Source organism: Amblyraja radiata, unplaced genomic scaffold, assembly GCF_010909765.2.
Source record: "Amblyraja radiata isolate CabotCenter1 unplaced genomic scaffold, sAmbRad1.1.pri S73, whole genome shotgun sequence".
Classification (NCBI taxonomy): Eukaryota; Metazoa; Chordata; class Chondrichthyes; order Rajiformes; family Rajidae; genus Amblyraja; species Amblyraja radiata.
The window spans coordinates 284,588-305,573 of record NW_022630167.1 but is presented as its reverse complement, the minus strand read 5'-3'; the positions used below and the strand labels follow the sequence as shown (position 1 = coordinate 305,573).

Genomic DNA, 20,986 nt, shown 5'->3' with positions numbered 1-20,986 from the left:
CCGGGATTCAACGACCTGGGAGATTCCGGAGTGAAACTGGTGTCTGATGTTCTGAGGAACCCGGACTGTAAAATACAGAGACTGGAGTAAGTCCCAGACTGTGAGAGATTGTGTTTACACTCACTGGGTGTCTGACACTGAACATTAATATGATCAGTAATTGTGTCACTGATAAACACTGGGGATTTGCACTGTCTCCTGTCTCTCTGTGTCCCTCACCCTCACTCTCTCTCATCTCCAGGCTGCAACGTGTCGGTCTCACAGATTCTGGAGCTGAGGATCTTGTATCCGCTCTCAGTACAACCCATACGGTGACGGTGCTGCACCTGAGTGGGAATAAACTGGGAGATTCCGGAGTGAAACTGGTGTCTGATGCTCTGAGGAACCCGCACTGTAAAATGCAGATACTGTGGTAAGTCCCAGACTGTGAGAGATTGTGTTTACACTTACTGGGTGTCTGACACAGAACATTAATATGATCAGTAATTGTGTCACTGATAAACACTGGGGATTTACACCGTCTCCTGTCTCTCTGTGTCCCTCACCCTCACTCTCTCTCATATCCAGGCTGAACGGTGTCGGTCTCACAGATTCTGGAGCCGAGGATCTTGTCCCTGCTCTCAGTACAAACCATACGGTGACGGAGCTGAGCCTGAGTGGGAATAACCTGGGAGATTCTGGAGTGAAACTGGTGTCTGATGCTCTGAGGAACCCGGACTGTAAAATACTGACACTGTGGTAAGTCCCAGACTGAGAGATTGTGTTTACACTCACTGGGTGTCTGACTCGATCTGAGTTAGATAGAGCTCTATGGGCTAGTGGAATTAAGGGATACAGGGAGAAGGCTAGCACGGGTTATTGATTGGGGACGATCAGCCAGGATCACATTGAACGGCGGTGCTGGCTCGAAGGGCTGAATGGCCTCCTCCTGCACCTATTTTCTATGTATCTATGACACAGAACATTAATATGATCAGTAATTGTGTCACTGATAAATACTGGGGATTTGCACCGCCTCCTGTCTCTCTGTGTCCCTCACCCTCACTCTCTCTCATCTCCAGGCTGGAAAGTGTCGGTCTCACAGATTCTGGAGCTAAGGATCTCGCCTCTGCTCTCATTACAAACCATACGGTGACGGAGCTGTACCTGAGTGAGAATAAACTGGGAGACCCCGGAGTGAAACTGGTGTCTGATGCTCTGAGGAACCCGGACTGTAAAATACAGACACTGTGGTAAGTCCCAGACTGTGAGAGATTATGTTTACACTCACTGGGTGTCTGACACTGAACATTAATATGATCAGTAATTGTGTCACTGATAAACACTGGGGTTTTACACCGTCTCCTGTCTCTCTGTGTCCCTCACCCTCACACTCTCTCATCTCCAGGCTGGACAGTGTCGGTCTCACAGATTCTGGAGCCAAGGATCTCGTCTCCGCTCTCAGTACAAACACCTCACTGACGGAGCTGTACCTGACAGAGAACTCCCTCACAGACCGATGTGTCCCCGCTCTCCGCCACCTCATACTGACCCTCCCGAGTCTGGAGCGGATCAAGTGAGTGTTTGTGTTAATGTTCAATGTGATCAAATATCAGGGGATCCATCCATCCTTCTTTCCCCTGTGATCAGGCTTCTTTCTCCTGTGATTGTGTTCTGTAAATGTTGTTGAAATATGAACCCCAGTCCCTGTTATTGACACTGTTGTTTCATCTGTTTATTTCCTCTTTATTCCTCCACATGTTTCAGGCTGGGGCGGAATAAGTTCAGTGCAGACGGACAGAACCAGCTGCAGAGTCTGCGGGGAACCAGACGCGGACTGAGTGTGGACGTTGAACATGACTGGGAGTAAACGTCACCGCCCTGGGGACTGGAATATTGTTGGCCGATTCCCTGCCCCTCCCCTTTAAACGGCCGCCCATCCTCCCCTTTAAACCCCGACGCTTCCCGGGCTGGCCGGGCGGTGACGTCAGAGGCGACCCTGCCTGCTGTCACGTGACCCGGGTACGTGGCGCTGCTGATGCTACCAGGCCGGTGCTGCTCCCAGTGGGGGACGGGGGCATTGCAGCCGGACCTGGAGGATCCCAGATGTGACTTTATCATCAGTGGCCCCCGCTCCTGCTGTGGATTAATGGTGACAGCAGCAACAGCAGTAGCAGCAGCAGCAGCAGCAGCAGCAACAGCAACAGCAGCAACAGCAACAGCTGCTTGATGCTACCTACCTACCTACCTACCGGCGCAGACGCTGCCGTGGCTGCCTGCCTGCATGCCACGTTGTACTGCTCCTTGCTGCTGTTCATGTTGTCACTTGCGGGCGGAGCACCAAGGCAAATTCCTTGTATGTGAATACTTGGTCAATAAACTTATTAATTCATTCATTCATTGTTCAAACTGTTCCTTCACACAGCAATGTCTGTTACTGCTTTACCGTCTGTAAATGAAACGTAAATGGTTTATTATAGTTTAATACTTGTAAAGTTTCTTCATGTCCACGTTGCTAATATTTGCTGAAATCAACAATCATTTGCCAATTCCAGATTTCCTGTCGGATTGTTGGTAATTTGAGCAGAAATAGGTGACATTCCCACCTGTAATCACTCTTCATTCACTCCATTCTCCCCCTCCACTCCCAGACATTTCTCCATCCGTTTACCCTCCCGTATTCTCCCCTTCTTCTTCCTTATCCTGATCAATCATCAATCTCCTCCACCCTGCTCCTGCACCCTGCCTCGTATCCCCCCCGCCTGCTCCCCATCCTACTCCCTCTCCTGCTCCCTTCCTGCCCCCGCTCCTGCACCCTGCCTCGTATCCCCCTCCCACATGCTCCCCATCCCACTCCCTCTCCTGCTCCCATCCTGCCCCCGCTCCTGCATCCACCCCCTCCTATTGCTCCGTACTCCCCCTCCTTCTTGCCCATCCTACACCCATCACCTCCTCCTCCTGTTTTCCTCTTCCTGGTCCCTCCTCCCCCCCCCCCAAACCCTGATCCACTTCCTCATCACCTCAGCCCCCCTAGGTCTCACCCCTCCTGCTCTGCCTATGTGCTATCCCTCATGTTACCCCCTCCTCGCCTGCATTCCATCTCCCTCTCCTTCCCACCCTCCTTCCCCCACTCCTCCCCCTCCATCCTCTACTTCCCACACTCCTTTTTGCTCCACACTCTCCCCCTCACACCCTCTCCCTCTCTCCTTTAATGGTCCCCACCTATAATTAGTGAACTGTGTCCACATTTAGAGCTTGGGAAGATGAGCTGATCCTAAACAAAATGTAAAGACAGATGGGAGGAAAACCTATATATACACAACTGTTCGATCAACGTTAGGCATTCGTTAATTCAATTTAAAATAAAGCACAGACTCTATTATTCAAATTCTAAACTGAATAAGATCTTTCCAAATGCATCTCCTATTTGCCATAAATGTCTTCTTCAGGAAGCAACTATAACCCATTCCTTTGTCTCTTGTAGAAAGTTACATAACTTCTGGAGAGGAATTTTTCAAAAAAATTCAAAAACACTGAAAATAAAACTGGACCCCACACGGAACTGATCAATCTAGGTATTTCAGAAGCCTGTTCTGAGCTATCAGTATTTCAAAAACGTTTCCTTCATTATGGCCTGAGAACGGCGAAAAAACTAATACTTACATTTTGGAAACATGCATCAGTCCCTACTCTTAAGATGTGGATTACAATCATGTCCGAGACGCTACATCTTGACAATATTAGACTTGTCTTGGCAGATAAACCAGAGCATGTTTCGAAGACATGGACACCATTCATTGGTTTATTACAAGGATAGCATGGCACAACACAACTTTGGATTTAAATCTAATTACGGGTTTGGTGAGGTGGGTGGGGAGGGATGTGAGGCAGGTATATCACCATTTTTTTCTTTTACTTTTTGTCCTTTTATTTGTTTTTCTATGCATCACTTCTATCTTTCATTTATTCACTCTTTGGCTACAATACTTTGGTAGTCTAGTGGTTTTATCTTTGCACATTTCACTATTTCTCTTTCTTGCTTTTTCTCCTTTCTTTTCTTCCAACTAAAGCTAAAAAGTTAAAATTGAAGCTGTACAATAACTGTATCATTATATATGCCGTTGGTTCTATTTTTGTACATTTGCTTCTAATAAATAAAAAATGAAATAAAATTTAAAAAAAGAAAGCAGGGCTGCCAACTCTCACGCTTTGAGCGTCAGAATCACGCCCTCAAGCAAACTCACGCCCTCACGCTGATCATAAATTTCTCACGCTCTGTGATGAGAAAATCTGTGATCAATGAAAATTTCAAAACTCCGATAAACTGCATGGTCCGCGGGTGTTGGAGAGCCGGGGCTGATTGAGGGATGGGAGCAGAACCAGCGGCGGGAACAGATGAGGGGAGCCGGGACTGGCGAGTGTTTGCCGGGCTGTAGAGCGTTTCCAGGGCTGGCGGGACGCTCGCTGCAGCTCCGGACATGGAGCAGGCAAGTCCCGGGCCGTCGGAGGCGTCGCGCCGCTGCCGTGAGAGTCAATGTGCCGAATTCGCCCAGGTGACCGGCATGGATCAGGCTGCGTCTCGGTACATCCTGGAGGACAACCAATGGCTGCTGGAAGTAAGTACCAAGCACTGGGTAGAAACGGTGGAAGATAGTGGACTTCAAATGGGGGTGGTTGTTGAAAGCATCTAGATGTTCACGACAGAGGCCCAGGAGCCGTTACAGAGGGAGGAGCGACCTTCGTGTGGCGAGTTAAAAAACCCATCGCGGGGCTTGTCTCAACAGAGGCCCAGGAGCCGTTACAGAGGGAGGAGCGACCTCCGTGTGGTGAGTTAAAAAACCCATCGCGGGGCTTGTTTCAACAGAGGCCCAGGAGCCGTGACAGAGGGAGGAGCGACCTTCGTGTGGAGGAACCAAAATCTGCAACGTTCCATTCGCAGATCACACTTCAAATTAAGGGGGCTGGTGGAAGCCTCTGATTGGTCGAACGGACTAGAGGAAGCAGCCGTTACAGGACTAGAGGAAGCAGCTGATTGGCTTGTATCCCGGGTAAGGCTTTATTGTATTCGGATAAGGGGGAGAATGAGGGCCAGGGCAGTTTACTGTTCTGGATATCAGATGTGGGAGGTCATGGAGTCTGAGTGCCCTCCAGACGTCCACATCTGCGCCAGGTGCGTCGAGATGGGGCTCCTAAGGGACCGTGTTAGGAACCTGGAACAGCAACTTGATGACCTCTGTCTGCTCAGGGAGAGCGAGGAGGTCATAGATAGGAGTTACAGGGAGGTGGTCACTCCAAGACCACGGGAGACAGAAAACTGGGTCACAGTTAGGAAGGGCAACGCGCAGAGGCAGGGACTGGTGAGTACCTCGGTGGCTGTACACCTTGAAAATAAGTACTCATGTTTGAGTAAAGGTGGGGGAGACAGCCTACCTGGGGGCAGCGACAGCGGCCGGGCTTCTGGCATAAAGACCGGACCTGTTGCTCAAAAGGGTAAGGAAAAGAAGAGGAGGGCAATTGTAATAGGGGACTCTATAGTCAGGGGGTCGGATAGGCGATTCTGTGGACGCAGACAGGAGACCCGGATGGTAGTTTGCCTCCCTGGTGCCAGGATCAGGGATGTGTCTGAACGTGTCCAAGAAATCCTGAAATGGGAGGGAGAGGAGCCTGAGGTTGTGGTACATATACGTACCAACGACATAGGTAAAAAAAGAGAAGAGGTCCTGAAAGAAGAATTTAGGGAGTTAGGTAGAGAGTTAAGGAGAAGGACTGCAAAGGTAACAATCTCAGGAATACTGCCTGTGCCACGCGACAGTGAGAGTAGGAATGGAGCGAGGTGGAGGATAAATGAGTGGATGAGGGACTGGTGCAGTGGGTATGGATTCAAGTTTCTGGATCATTGGGACCTCTTTTGGGGAAGGTGTGACCTGTACAGAAAGGACGGGTTGCACTTGAACTCGAGGGGGACCAATATCCTGGCGGGGAGATTTGCAAAGGCTACTGGGGAGACTTTAAACTAGTATGGTTGGGGGGAGGGACTTGTGAGATATATTGTTTGTGCTCACAATCACTACTCAGAGACTAAATCGTGGAAACAAGAAATGCTTTATTTGCGAGTCTGCAGAATCGGGTGCCTCTCCAAGTTGAGACACACCGAGCAAAGGAAAAACGTCTTGTTTTATACAATTCAGTATACAGTCTTTATTGATCGGACGCCTCCCCTTCTGACCCCTTCCAATCAGGGTACCGAGGTTCACAATCTTCCAACCCTCTCCTCCGTGCGTCATCAATCATTCCCTCTCCTCCCACATCATACATCGCATGTACATTTAAATTAGGTTCTTTGTCATGAGGGGCGTAAAGTTAATATTCATTTAACTTATTAAGCATGCGCAGTATCTGTGCCCTAACCTAATTAATTGCCTTTGACCTAAAGAATAGCTTCTGCGTTGTCAGCTACATTCCTTACCTCATCTTGTTATGGGACAATGTTATCAACAGCTCTGAAGGTCTGACTGTTTGTTCGAATCACAAGGTTGGTGTTTCCAGTTACTCAGCCCATCACAAGGTTGGTGACTACAACCGTTCGGCCCCTCACAATGGTGGTTTAATTAGCTTATCCCTCACAATCCTCCCTTTTTCTTTTGCTACGCATCCTGTATTAAACCCCATTCCTAGACCTCCTGCTGTTCCAAAGCTAATAACATTCTTTTTATCTCTCTTTCCTCTGGGTCCTCTCTCGGCCTCATTATCATTATCTTCTGGACGCCCCCTTTCTCCCCCATGGAGACTACAACTGCCTGCATTTGGCTTATACTTCTAGTTATAAGAACCCTGAGACATGGTATACAACAGGGGATAATGATCAATGCAGCTAAGGCCCATAAAATCACTAGTCCCACCGCTTTCCACCAGGCTCCTCCTAAAATGTAATCCCACCATCCTGCTCCCATGATTGTGTTCCATCTCTGTACCGGGACATGTCCTATTTTTCTGATTCCTTCTGATATATCCATTACTGCTTGCCCGTTGTCATCAATGTTTAGGCAGCAATTAGAGAGGTTGAATTTTCCGCATACTCCTCCCTCTTCGGCTAGTAAGTAGTCTAAGGCCAAACGGTTTTGGTATATCGCTGTTCTCATCTGTGTCTGCTGCTTCGCCAACATCTCTAGTGCAGATGCAGTCTGGTTAGTAATTACTTCCAGCACTGCCTGTAGTCTTATGAACCGATTTAACATATACACTGGGGTCCGGTAGCCCCAGGATCCGTCCTGTGCCCAAGTGGCTGGTCCATAATATGAGATGATTCTTGCAGGTGGCCACTCATCATTTTCCCATTTTCCGATGTCCATTCTTCTCTTCGTTCGGGGGGAGTTAGAAGAAATGCCGTAGTGATAGGGGATAGTATTATTCGGGGGGTAGATAAGGTTCTCTGCGGCCAGCAGAACATGTCCCGAAGGCTGTGTTGCCTACCCGGTGCTAGGGTTAAGGATATCTCTGCGATGCTGGAGAGAAATTTGCAGAGGGAGGGGGAGGATCCAGTGGTCGTGGTCCATGTGGGGACCAATGACATAGGAAGGACGAGGAAGGAGGATCTGCTGAAGGAGTTTGAGCAGTTAGGGAATAAATTAAAAAGCAGAACCTCGAGGGTACTGATCTCCGGATTGCTACCTGAGCCACGGGCCAAATCGGCGAGGGTACGTAAAATTAAAAAGCTGAATGCGTGGCTCAAAGACTGGTGTGGGAAAAATGGGTTTGGTTTCTTGGGCCACTGGCACCAGTACTGGGACAGGGGGGATCTGTTCTGTAAGGACGGACTTCACCTGAACGGTGCTGGGACTGGGGTCCTGGCAAATCATATAACTAGGGCAGTAGAGAGGTCTTTAAACTAAGTAGCGGGGGGGAGGTATCAAGGGGGGTAATAACGGCAGGGGTAGAGGAAATAGAGCAGGGTATCAGTGGGGAAGCGGAAAGTCAAAATGTGACAGGAGATAGAATGTGTGAAGATAAAGCTCTAGATGTAAAAGGGGCAAAAACGGAAAGGAAGGGTAGTAAAAATCATCTGAAAGTGCTTTATCTAAATGCACGGAGTATTCGAAATAAGATAAATGAATTAACGGTGCAATTAAGTATATATAGTTATGATATCGTGGCCATTACGGAGACATGGCTGCAAGGGGATCAGGACTGGGAGTTAAATATAGAGGGGTACTCGACAATTAGGAAAGATAGACAGGAAAGAAAGGGAGGAGGGGTGGCCCTTTTAATAAGGGAGGGAATAACGGCAATAGAGAGGAAGGATATTGCGTTGAAGGATCAGGATAGTGAAACAGCTTGGGTACAGATAGAGAATAACAAGGGGAAAAAAACACTAGTGGGTGTAATTTATAGACCTCCAAATAGCTGTGACGCTGTTAGTCAGAACATAAATCTGCAAATAGTTGACGCATGTAAAAAGGGAACTGCTGTAATCATGGGGGACTTCAATTTTCATATTAATTGGGCAAACCAAACTGGGCAGGGTAGACTAGAGGAAGAGTTTATAGAATGTATTAGAGACGGGTTCCTAGAACAGTATGTCACAGAACCGACAAGGGGGGAGGCAATCTTGGATCTGGTCCTGTGTAATGAAGCAGGATTAATTAAAAATGTCATAGTTAGGGACTCGTTGGGAACAAGTGACCACAATATGGTCGAATTCTATATTCAAATAGAAGGGGAGCAGGTTGAAACTCAGGCTAGGGTGCTTAGTCTAAATAAGGGGGATTATGAAGGTATGAGGACTGAGCTGATCAAAGTTGACTGGGATAGCAGACTCAAGAATAAGACGGTACATGAGCAGTGGTGTACGTTTAAGGGTCTACTGTATAACCTTCAAGAAAAATTTATTCCTATGAAGAAAAAAAGGGGTAAGGGTAAGAACAGTCAGCCATGGCTCAGTAAAACTATAAAGGATAGTATTCGGCTGAAGGCAAGGGCATATAAGGTAGCCAGAGATAGTGGGAGGGTAGAGGATTGGGAAGCATTTAAAGGTCAGCAAAAAATAACTAAGAGATTAATTAAGACGGGGAAAATAGACTATGAAAGGAATTTAGCGAACAACATAAAAACTAATAGTAAGAGTTTTTATAGCTATATAAAAAGAAAAAGGGTGGTTAAGGTGAACGTTGGTCCATTGGAGGGTGAGACTGGAGAGTTGTTGGTGGGGAACATGGAAATGGCAAAGGCATTAAACGAGTATTTTGTATCAGTCTTCACCATAGAAGACACAAAAAATATTCCAACGCTGGATAAACAGGGGGCGGTAGGAATGGAGGAGCTAAATACTATTAAGATCACCAAGGAGGTGGTATTAGGGAAATTAATGAGACTGAAGGAGGATAAATCCCCTGGGCCTGATGGATTACATCCAAGGGTCTTGAGGGAGATAGCGGTGGGGATTGTGGATGCATTGGTGATAATTTTCCAAAACTCCCTGGAGGCAGGAACGGTCCCAGTGGATTGGAAAATGGCCAATGTAACACCTATATTTAAAAAAGGAAGTAAACAGAAGGCGGGTAACTATAGACCGGTTAGTCTAACATCGGTGGTGGGTAAAATGTTAGAGACAATTATTAAAGAAACACTAACGGGGCACTTGGATAAACATGACTTCATCGGACAGAACCAGCATGGTTTTGTGAAGGGGAAGTCCTGTTTAACGAATCTGCTCGAATTCTTTGAGGAAGTAACAACCCGGGTGGATAAAGGGGAACCGGTGGATGTGGTATACTTGGACTTCCAAAAGGCTTTTGACAAGGTGCCACATAAGAGACTATTGCTAAAAATAAAAAATTATGGGATTGGGGGTAATATATTAGCATGGGTAGAGGATTGGCTAACAAATAGGAAGCAGAGAGTGGGGATAAATGGTTCATACTCGGGATGGCAACCGGTAACTAGTGGGGTTCCGCAAGGGTCGGTGCTGGGACCCCAGTTGTTCACAATTTATATAAATGATTTGGAGGAGGGAACCAAGTGTAATATATCAAAATTTGCGGACGATACAAAAATGGGAGGAAAAGTAGGGGATGAGGAGGATAGGAAGAGTCTGCAAAAGGATATAGATAAGCTAGGTGAGTGGGCAACAACTTGGCAGATGAAATTTAATACTAATAAATGTGAAGTCATTCACTTTGGGGAAAAAAATGATAGGGCAAGTTATTTTCTAAATGAGGAGGAGCTGCGTTGTAATGCAACGCAAAGGGATCTAGGGGTATTAGTACATGGATCACTAAAAGTTAGTATGCAGGTGCAGCAAGCAATCAGGAAGGCCAATGGAGTTTTGGCCTTTATTGCTAGGGGGATTGAGTATAAAAACACGGAGGTCTTGCTGCAGGTGTACACAGTATTAGTGAGACCACATTTGGAATACTGTGTACAGTTCTGGGGTCCATACTTAAGAAAGGATGTACTAGCCCTGGAGGCAGTGCAGCGAAGGTTTACAAGATTAATTCCTGCAATGAGGGGATTGACATATGAGGAAAGGTTAAGTAGGCTGGAACTCTACTCTTTGGAGTTTAGAAGAATGAGAGGCGATCTCATTGAAACATATAAGATCGTGAGCGGCCTTGATCGGGTGGATGCACCGAGGATGTTCCCAATGATCGGGGAAACTAGAACTAGGGGACATAGTTGCAGAATAAGGGGGGGCTCTTTTAAAACTGAGATGAGGAAGAACTTCTTCACCCAGAGGGTGGTTAATTTATGGAATTCACTGCCCCAGGGAGCAGTGGAAGCAGAAACGTTAAATATATTTAAGACTAAAATAGATGGTTTTTTAGCTGCCAAGGGGATAAGGGGCTACGGGGAGAGGGCAGGGATATGGACCTAGGTATGGTTAGTATAGTAAGACCTGAGTGATCTCCCGGACAAGTGTCGATCGCCTGGATTGGGGTCGGAGAGGAATTTCCCGGATTTTTTTCCCGAATTGGACCTGGGTTTTTATCCGGTTTTTTGCCTCCCCCAGGAGATCACGAGGTTCTTGGGGTGGAGAGGGGTGATAGCGGTATAAAGGGGAGGGTAGTGTCTTGTGTTCTGTGTCTTGTGTCTACTGTTTGTGGGTAAGTGTGTCTGTTTAGTGTTCAGCCATGAGCGAATGGCGGTGCGGGCTCGACGGACCTGGTGGTCTACTCTCGCACCTACTTTCTATGTTTCTATGTTTCTATGTTCGGTGTAGATCGTCAAACATGGGTGTGCCTAGCGACCGCCCCTCCTCAGTGGTCAACAGAAAAAACCCTGGTTGTACCAGTCCAATTAAACAAGTCCCACTCCATTTTTCTGGCAATACCGAGTATGCCTTGTGTCCGCATATCCATAGCAGTCCTTCAGGGGCAGGTCCACTAGAGGTAACATTGTTCCATATGTCCTGCAACACTGGAATTCCCTGGTAAGGGTTGTTCCCGGTGCAATTCCATAATCCAGTCGATTCGCTTCCATCAGTCTTCATCCAGATAGTACAGTTTCCTTCATCCTTTACAGTGGGATATCATTGAAGTTCCTCTGGCCACCACACTCGGGATTGATTTGGCCACTGGGTGATGATGCGCTGGCAGGGGCTGCTGCCTACTAGGATGGCATCCTTTGCCCAGGGCCTGGCGATACACTCAGTTCCAACCGGGGTGTGTGTCAGGACCCATTCCTGGGGACTTCGATCTCTTCCCACCGTCAAATTCCACTATATCAGGTTCCATATCTCAATGATAGATCCTCTCCATGGCCAACGTGAGCTCATCAGCGGTCCTCCACAAACCCAACAATTAGTCACATTCAGGGTTCTGGCTATCCGGAGGGCCAAGTCCACAAACAGGTTTCTCCCCACTTCGGGGATCTCAATCTGCTGCTTTATTTCATCATACATAGTCTGGTGCAGTTGAGGCTGGGAAGGTGGGGGAAGTTTGTTGACTACTGCTTCTGCTAACTTCCCTATCACTACCTCCTTAATTCTGTCTAATGTTTCCTCCCTGGCTCGGGAAGGGATGCCTAACTGTCCTCTCTTGGTCATGCAGACCCATTTCTCCCCTTTTGGGCAGGTAATGTGCCCAACACTTCCTACATGTCCCTTATTTTCTACTACATAATACCCCCTCCCCTCGTCCTGACAAACAGCTCTAGTCCTTAGGTCGTAGCAAACATCACTTACATGGGAATGATAGGTAAATGATCTGGTTGTTCGCCCTCCATATCTGATAGGATGGTAGCATTTATCACAGTTATTAACACTTCTTATAATGGTTACATACATAGTTAGTAATACTACAACTGCTCCTTTCATGCTGTTAGTTTCATACACTTATTTCTTACTGAAAGTTAATGCCAGGGGCTTATTCCCTGGTTTTACCGTCCACTGATCGTCTTTCTCAGGAACTGACGTCTGGTCAACGGGTCCTTTAACCCGGGTCGCATGTGTCCACCCTTTTTCTTTTGTTCGTACTGCTGTCTCTGTTGTCAGCAATGCCAGGTATGGGCCAGTCCACCGGGGCTGCAGTTTCTCCTCCTTCCAACTTTTAATCAGTACCCAGTCACCGGCCTTTATAACGTGTATTGGAAATTCGAGTGGTGGACTTTGTGCCAACAGTCCTTTTATTTTTAATTCTGCAAGGGAACGAGACACTGCCAGTAAATAGTTCCTCAGGAACACATCGCTGCCTTCGAAGGTCGGCGTGCCCTCTACCTTTCCAAGATAGGGCAGCCCAAACAACATTTCGTAGGGAGACACCGCAATATCTTTACGGGGTGCCGTTCGTATTCTTAATAATGCAATTGGTAAACACTTAGTCCAGGGTAGTCTGGTTTCCTCCATTAACTTAGTTATCTTAGTTCATCCTTTCCACTCGCCCAGAACTCTGGGGGTGCCAGGGTGTATGCAATTTCCAATTTATTCCCAAGGTACTGCAAACCAACAGGTGAACCTTAGAGGCAAAATGTGTTCCTCGGTCGGAATCTATGGATTCGATGACCCCGTATCGGGGAATGATTTGTTCTAATAATATCCGGGTTACTGCCTGAGCGGTGGCATTTATCGTGGGAAATGCTTCCACCCACCTGGTGAAATGGTCTACAACTACTAGGAGGTACTTCCACCTTTGTATCCTTGGAAGTTCTGTAAAATCTACCTGTATTATCTGGAAGGGTCTTATAGCCAATTGTTGTCCTCCACCAGGGACAGCTCTCATTACCTTCTTGTTAACCCTCTGACATAACACACAACCGGAGACTGTCTGCTTAGCCAAAGTATAGATACCTCGGCAAGCGTAGGTCCGTAGTAGTGTGTCACACAGGGCCTGCGCTCCCCAATGTGACTGGGAGTGCAGTTGTGTCATCAAATCCCGAGTTAATCCTTTGGTTAACATTTGTTTCCCATCCGGCGTCCACCACCTCCCGTCAGTGGAAGGCCGAGCCCCTAACTCATTCATTTTATCCTCCTCCTCCTGTGAGAATACAGGTATCTTTCCTACTCATTCCCTTAATGGTATTAAAGACAACATCCTCATTGTTCCTTCTGTCGCTGCCTTTTTGGCGGCTCCGTCTGCCGCTTCATTTCCCCTTGCTTCTAATGAGTTCCCCTTTTGGTGTCCCGCCACATGGACCACCGCTATCCTTTCTGGCAAATGTAATGCTTCCAGCACCTTCTCAATGAATTGCTCATGTGCCAACACCTTTCCTCTTGCTGTAATCATCCCCCTTTCTTTCCATATTCTCCCAAACGTGTGCACTACTCCAAATGCATATTTGGAGTCGGTGTACACCGTTCTTTCCTTCCCCTCCAACAATTCTAACGCCCGTATTAAGGCATACAATTCACATGACAGAGCCGACCAACTACCTGGCAACCTGCCCGCCTCCACTCCTTCAAATCCTTCTCCTCCTATTATGGCATACCCACTATATCTTTTTCCATTTATACATAGGGAAGAACAGTCTATAAACCACCTTTCTCCCTCTACCAGAGGCTTCTCCTCCAAATCCTCCCTGCTCTTGGTCTGTAGTTCTATAACTTCGCTACAGTAGTGTTCTGGTCTCTGCCCTTCCTGCTCGTCGTCCGCCGAGTATAAAAACTGGGAAGGGTTTAAATTCTTATCGGTCAGAATGGTCAAATCGTCTTTTTCCATAAGTATCACTTCGTACTTTAGGATCCTGGAGTCAGTCAACCACCGGTTGGACTTCTGAGTTAGTATTGTCCGGACCGTGTGGGGAGTAGATACTACCAGGTCACCTCCAAATGTCAATTTTCTACTCTCTTCCACTAATATTGCTGTTGCTGCGACCGCTTGAATACATACAGGCCACCCTCGTGATACCGGATCCAAGAGTTTAGAAAGGAATGCGACTGGCTGACGCTTCCCTCCTCTCTTTTGTGTCAGTACCCCCAACGCAATTCCATTCTCCGCATTAACAAAGAGATGGAATGGTTGATCAATGGACGGGAGGGTCAGTACCGGTGCGGTGATCAGGCTATTCTTTATTTCTCCAAATCTCTGTTCGTCCTCAGAATCCCATTGTACTTTATCAGTCTCCTCACACAATTTATCATACAAGAACTTGACTTGTCGGGTGTAATTGTCTATCCATAATCTACAGTATCCAATTAACCCGAGAAACTTCCTGATTTCTTTTTTGTTCCTTGGCATCGGCAGCCCGGTGATCCCAGCTATTCTTTCGGGGTTTATTCTCCTTTTCCCGTCACTAATCAGGTGTCCTAGATATTTAACCTCCTGTTCTACAAATTGTAGTTTATTTTTAGACACTCTCAATCCCTTTTCCCCTAAAAAGTTTAAGAGGGTTATGGTTGCATCCCTTACTGGCTCTTCTTCTCCGCCTGAGAGTAACAAATCATCTACGTACTGCAATAATTGTGTCCCATAGGTCCTGGGAACATCCTCTAATACTTGTTCTAATATTTGCCCGAACAGGTTCGGGGATTCAGTAAATCCCTGAGGGAGCACAGTCCATCGATACTGTTGCTTCCTCAGTGTGTCTGGGTTTTCCCACTCGAATGCAAAAAGGTCTCTACTTTCCTCAGCCAGGGGGCAGCTCCAAAAGGCGTCTTTCAGATCTACCACACTGAACCACCTGTGGTTAGGGGGTATACGTCCCATTATGGTATAAGGATTTGGGACTACCGGGTGTCGAGCCCTAACTACCCTATTCAATTCTCTTAGGTCCTGGACCAGTCGGAACATTCCGTCAGTCTTTCTTACAGGGAGTATTGGCGTGTTGTAGGGGGACATACAACTCTCCAATACTCCATCCTTCAGTAAGTTTTCTATAATTGGCTGCAGCCCTTTCCTTCCTTCCATTGAAATCGGATACTGTCTTACTTGCACTACTTCACTTCCTTCTCGCAAGGCTATCCTCAGAGATGGTATTCTTAGCCTTCCCCTATTTCCCTCTCTTGCCCACACCTGTGAGACTATTCTTTCTTCATCTTCGGTCGTCAATTTATATAGTTGTACTATAATCTGTCCACCTACGGGAGCTGTGCCCATTCCTAATTGAACTTGTAAGTCCCTTCCCATCAGATTTATTCCTGCCTGGGGCACCAGGATTAAGTCTTCCATGGCCTCTCGATTTTCATATCTTACCATTACTCCTTCTATCTCGGGAGCTTTCATTACCTTTCCCCCTACTCCAGAGAGTTTGACTTGCTTTCCCCCTAATCCCATTCCCTCCGGTATCCTGGTTACACTTGATCTTTCCGCCCCTGAGTCTACCATAAATACCGTGTCTTCTCCTTGGGGACCTAATTTTAAGTTTACCAAGGGTTCCCGTGTACGTCCTACACACCCCAAGGAGGGGAACCCCTGACCCCCCTATTCCTCCATCAGTGTGTACGATTGTACTTCATGCCTTATCTTTGGACATTCTCTTTTAAAGTGTCCTTCTTTGTGACAATGATAACACCGGGATGGCCCGGTGTGCCATCCCCCTGATCCTTGTTCTTTATTTCCCGGGGGACCCCAACCTTGGTCCCTCCATTCACCCCTTCCTCTTTCTCTTCTTTGAAAGTTTGGGATCCCTGGTTCTCGCCCCCCCCCCTCACCCCATCCGTGCAACATCCGCCCCAATGGACTATCAGGCGGAATGTGCGGCTCTTCACCAGTTTGAGCCTTTTTCCCCGGGCCCTTACTTTGCCCGTTCCGGTTACCCATCCCTGTCAGACCTTTTCCCGTCCAACAGAACCCAATCGCCCGAGTAATACTTAATAGTCAATATTCTTACCCGAGTCCTGTGCACAGAAATTACTCGATTGCTTGATCCCTTTCACCGGATTCCCTCTTGTTTCCAGAGTCTCTTGTCCGAATATCACTCGCTCAAACCGCTGACGGCAAGCAAGGAGATCAGAGACTGCTGAAATCAGCAGGGTGCACCTTCCCTTCCTTTCGTGCCTCCGTCAAGCGGCCGGAGTGGCGATCGCGGACGAGCCCCCAACTTGTGAGATATATTGTTTGTGCTCACAATCACTACTCAGAGACTAAATCGTGGAAACAAGAAATGCTTTATTTGCGAGTCTGCAGAATCGGGTGCCTCTCCAAGTTGAGACACACCGAGCAAAGGAAAAACGTCTTGTTTTATACAATTCAGTATACAGTATTTATTGATCGGACGCCTCCCCTTCTGACCCCTTCCAATCAGGGTACCGAGGTTCACAATCTTCCAACCCTCTCCTCCGTGCGTCATCAATCATTCCCTCTCCTCCCACATCATACATCGCATGTACATTTAAATTAGGTTCTTTGTCATGAGGGGCGTAAAGTTAATATTCATTTAACTTATTAAGCATGCGCAGTATCTGTGCCCTAACCTAATTAATTGCCTTTGACCTAAAGAATGGCTTCTGCGTTGTCAGCTACATTCCTTACCTCATCTTGTTATGGGACAATGTTATCAACAGCTCTGAATGTCTGACTGTTTGTTCGAATCACAAGGTTGGTGTTTCCAGTTACTCAGCCCATCACAAGGTTGGTGACTACAACCGTTCGGCCCCTCACAATGGTGGTTTAATCATCTTATCCCTCACAGACTCAAATTGGGAAAGCTAGCAGTCAGTGTGTGAGGCAGGAGGCAGAGAATGGTAGCACTCTGACCCAAAATGTAGGGGAGAGAGAAGAAAAAGACAATAAACAGAGAATAAGAGAGGGTGGGTTTCTTAAATGTGTATATTTTAATGCTAGGAGCATTGTAAGAAAAGCGGATGAACTCAGAGCCTGGATTGACACCTGGAAGTATGATGTTGTGGCGATCAGTGAAACATGGTTGCAGGAGGGCTGTGATTGGAAACTAAATATTCCAGGATTTCGTTGCTTCAGGTGTGATAGAATTGGAGGGGCAAGAGGTGGAGGTGTTGCATTGCTTATCAGGGAAGATATTACAGCAGTGCTTTGGCAGGATAGATTAGAGGGCTCGTCTAGGGAGGCTATTTGGGTGGAACTGAGAAATGGGAAAGGGGTAGCAACACTTATAGGGGTGTATTATAGACCGCCAAATGGGGAGCGAGAATTGGAAGAGCAAATATGTAAGGAAATTGCAGATATTAGTAGTAAGCACAAGGTAGTGATTGTGGGAGATTTCAATTTTCCACACATAGACTGGGAAACACATTCTGTAAATGGGCTGGATGGGTTGGAGTTTGTAAAATGTGTGCTGGATAGTTTTTTGCAGCAATACATAGAAGTACCTACTAGAGAAGGAGCGGTGCTGGACCTCCTGTTAGGAAATGAGACGGGTCAGGTGGCAGATGTATGCGTTGGGGAACAGTTCGGGACCAGTGATCACAATACCATTAGTTTCAATATAATTATGGAGAGGGTCAGAACCGGACCTAGGGTTGTGATTTTTGATTGGAGAAAGGCTAACTTTGAGGAGATGCGAAAGGATTTAAAAGGAGTAAATTAGGACATTTTGTTCTATGGGAAAGATGTGGAACAGAAATGGAGTACATTTAATGGTGACATTTTAAGAGTACAGAATCTTTATGTCCCTGTTCGGTTGAAAGGAAATAGCAAAAATCGTAAAGAGCCATGGTTTTCAAGGGAAATTGGACACTTGGTTCGGAAAAAAAGAGGGAGATCTACAATAATTATAGGCAGCATGGAGTAAATGAGGTGCTTGAGGAGTATAAGGAATGTAAAAAGAATCTTAAGAAAGAAATTAGAAAAGCTAAAAGAAGATATGAGGTTGCTTTGGCAAGTAAAGTGAAAGTAAATCCAAAGGGTTTCTACAGCTATATTAATAGCAAAAGGATAACGAAGGATAAAATTGGTCCATTAGAGAGTCAGAGTGGACAGTTATCTGCAGAGCCAAAAGAGATGGGGGAGATATTGAACAATTTCTTTTCTTCGGTATTCACCAAGGAGAAGGATATTGAATTATGTGCGGTAAGGGAAACAAGTAGAGTAGCTATGGAAACTATGAGATTCAAAGAAGAGGAAGTACTGACACTTTTAAGAAATATAAAAGTGGATAAGTCTCCAGGTCCGGACAGGATATTCCCTAGGACATTGAGGGAAGTTACTGTAGAAATAGCAGGGGCTATGACAGATATATTTCAAATGTCATTAGAAACGGGAATAGTGCCGGAGGATTGGCGTACTGCGCATGTTGTTCCATTGTTTAAAAAGCGGTCTAAGAGTAAACCTAGCAATTATAGACCTGTTAGTTTGACGTCAGCGGTGGGCAAATTAATGGAAAGGATACTTAGAGATAATATATATAAGCATCTGGATAAACAGGGTCTGATTAGGAACAGTCAACATGGATTTGTGCCTGGAAGGTCATGTTTGACTAATCTTCTTGAATTTTTTGAAGAGGTTACTCGGGAAATTGATGAGGGTAAAGCAGTGGATGTTGTATATATGGACTTTAGTAAGGCCTTTGACAAGGTTCCTCATGGAAGGTTGGTTAAGAAGGTTCAATGGTTGGGTATTAATGGTGGAGTAGCAAGATGGATTCAACAGTGGCTGAATGGGAGATGCCAGAGAGTAATGGTGGATGGTTGTTTGTCAGGTTGGAGGCCAGTGACTAGTGGGGTGCCACAGGGATCTGTGTTGGGTCCACTGTTGTTTGTCATGTACATCAATGATCTGGATGATGGTGTGGTAAATTGGATTAGTAAGTATGCAGATGATACTAAGATAGGTGGGGTTGTGGATAATGAAGTAGATTTTCAAAGTCTACAGAGAGATTTAGGCCGGCTGTGTGGACTGAAAGATGGCAGATGGAGTTTAATGCTGATAAGTGTGAGGTGCTACATCTTGGCAGGACAAATCAAAATAGGACGTACATGGTAAATGGTAGGGAATTGAAGAATGCAGGTGAACAGAGGGATCTGGGAATAACTGTGCACAGTTCCCTGAAAGTGGAATCTCATGTAGATAGGCTGGTAAAGAAAGCTTTTGGTGTGCTGGCCTTTATAAATCAGAGCATTGAGTATAGAAGTTGGGATGTAATGTTAAAATTGTACAAGGCATTGGTGAGGCCAATTCTGGAGTATGGGGTACAATTTTGGTCGCCTAATTATAGGAAGGATGTCAACAAAATAGTGAGAGTACAGAGGAGATTTACTAGAATGTTGCCTGGGTTTCAGCAACTAAGTTACAGAGAAAGGTTCAACAAGTTAGGGCTTTATTCTTTGGAGCGCAGAAGGTTAAGGGGGGACTTGATAGAGGTCTTTAAAATGATGAGAGGGATAGACAGAGTTGACGTGGATAAGCTTTTCCCACTGAGAGTAGGGAAGATTAAAACAAGGGGACATGACTTGAGAATTAAGGGACAGAAGTTTAGGGGTAACATGACGGGGAACTTCTTTACTCAGAGAGTGGTGGCTGTGTGGAATGAGCTTCCAGGGAAGGTGGTGGAGGCAGGTTCGTTTTTATCATTTAAAAATAAATTGGATAGTTATATGGACGGGAAAGGAATGGAGGGTTATGGTCTGAGCGCAGGTATATGGGACTAGGGGATAATACGTGTTCGGCACGGACTAGAAGGGTCGAGATGGCCTGTTTCCAGTGCTGTAATTGTTATATGGTTATATGGTTATATACTTCAACTAAATCTGTGGAAAATGTAATGTAGGTCTGTGACTTGGGTCACAAAAACTGATTTCTAGACACATTTTTGATGCTCGGCCCACAGCCTAAGTTTATTGCCACTTGTACCGAGATACAATGAAAAGCTTTTGTTGCATGCTAATCAGTCAGCGGTAAGACAATACATGTTTACAACCAAGCCATATACAATGTATAGATTACATGATAAGGGAATAATGTTTAGTTATAAGGTGGTAAGGGTCATAAGGGGTATGAGCAGAATTAGGCCATTTGGCCCATCAAGTCTCCTCTGCCATTCAATCGTGGCTGATCTATCTCTCCCTCCTATCCCCATTCTCCTGCCTTCTCCCCATAACCCCTGACACCCGCACTAATCAACAATCTATCTATCTCTGCCTTAAAAAATATCCACTGACGTGGCCTCCACCGCCATCTGAGGCACAGAATTCCACAGCTTCACCAACCTCTGGCTAAAGAAATTCCTCCTCATCTCCTTCCAAAAGGAATGTCCATTAATTCTGAGGCTGTGCCCTCTGGTCCTAGACTCTCCCACTAGTGGAAACATCCTCTCCACATCCACTATATCCAGGCCTTTCACTATTCAGAAAGTTTCAATGAGGTCCCCCTTCATTCTTCTAAGCTCCAGCGAATACAGGCCCAGTGCCGACAACCGCTCATCATACATTAAGTCACTCATTCCTGGGATCGTTCTTACACTTAAGTGCAAGGGAAAGACCGATCAAGAATATTCCGAGGGTCACCAATGAGATAGATAGTAGTTCAGGACCGCTCTCTGGTTGTGCTATGATGGTTCAGTTGCACAATAACAGCTGGGAAGAAACTGCCCCTGAATCTGGAGGTGTGTGCTTTCGTTTTCACACTTCTGTACCACTTTCCCGATTGTAGAGTGGGAGAAGAGTGCC

General features: G+C 46.3%; 1 protein-coding gene across 1 annotated transcript; it reads left to right on the top strand.

The window, feature by feature from the left end:
* The first annotated feature begins 37 nt into the window (after positions 1-37).
* LOC116969550 (NACHT, LRR and PYD domains-containing protein 3-like) lies at positions 38-2,477 on the top strand. Its single transcript, XM_033016395.1, has 6 exons — positions 38-86; positions 242-412; positions 568-738; positions 1,062-1,232; positions 1,388-1,555; positions 1,747-2,477. The coding sequence occupies exons 2-6, from the start codon at positions 399-401 to the stop codon at positions 1,847-1,849; spliced, it is 627 nt and encodes a 208-aa protein (XP_032872286.1). The 5' UTR covers positions 38-86; positions 242-398; the 3' UTR covers positions 1,850-2,477.
* The last annotated feature ends 18,509 nt before the right edge of the window (positions 2,478-20,986 follow it).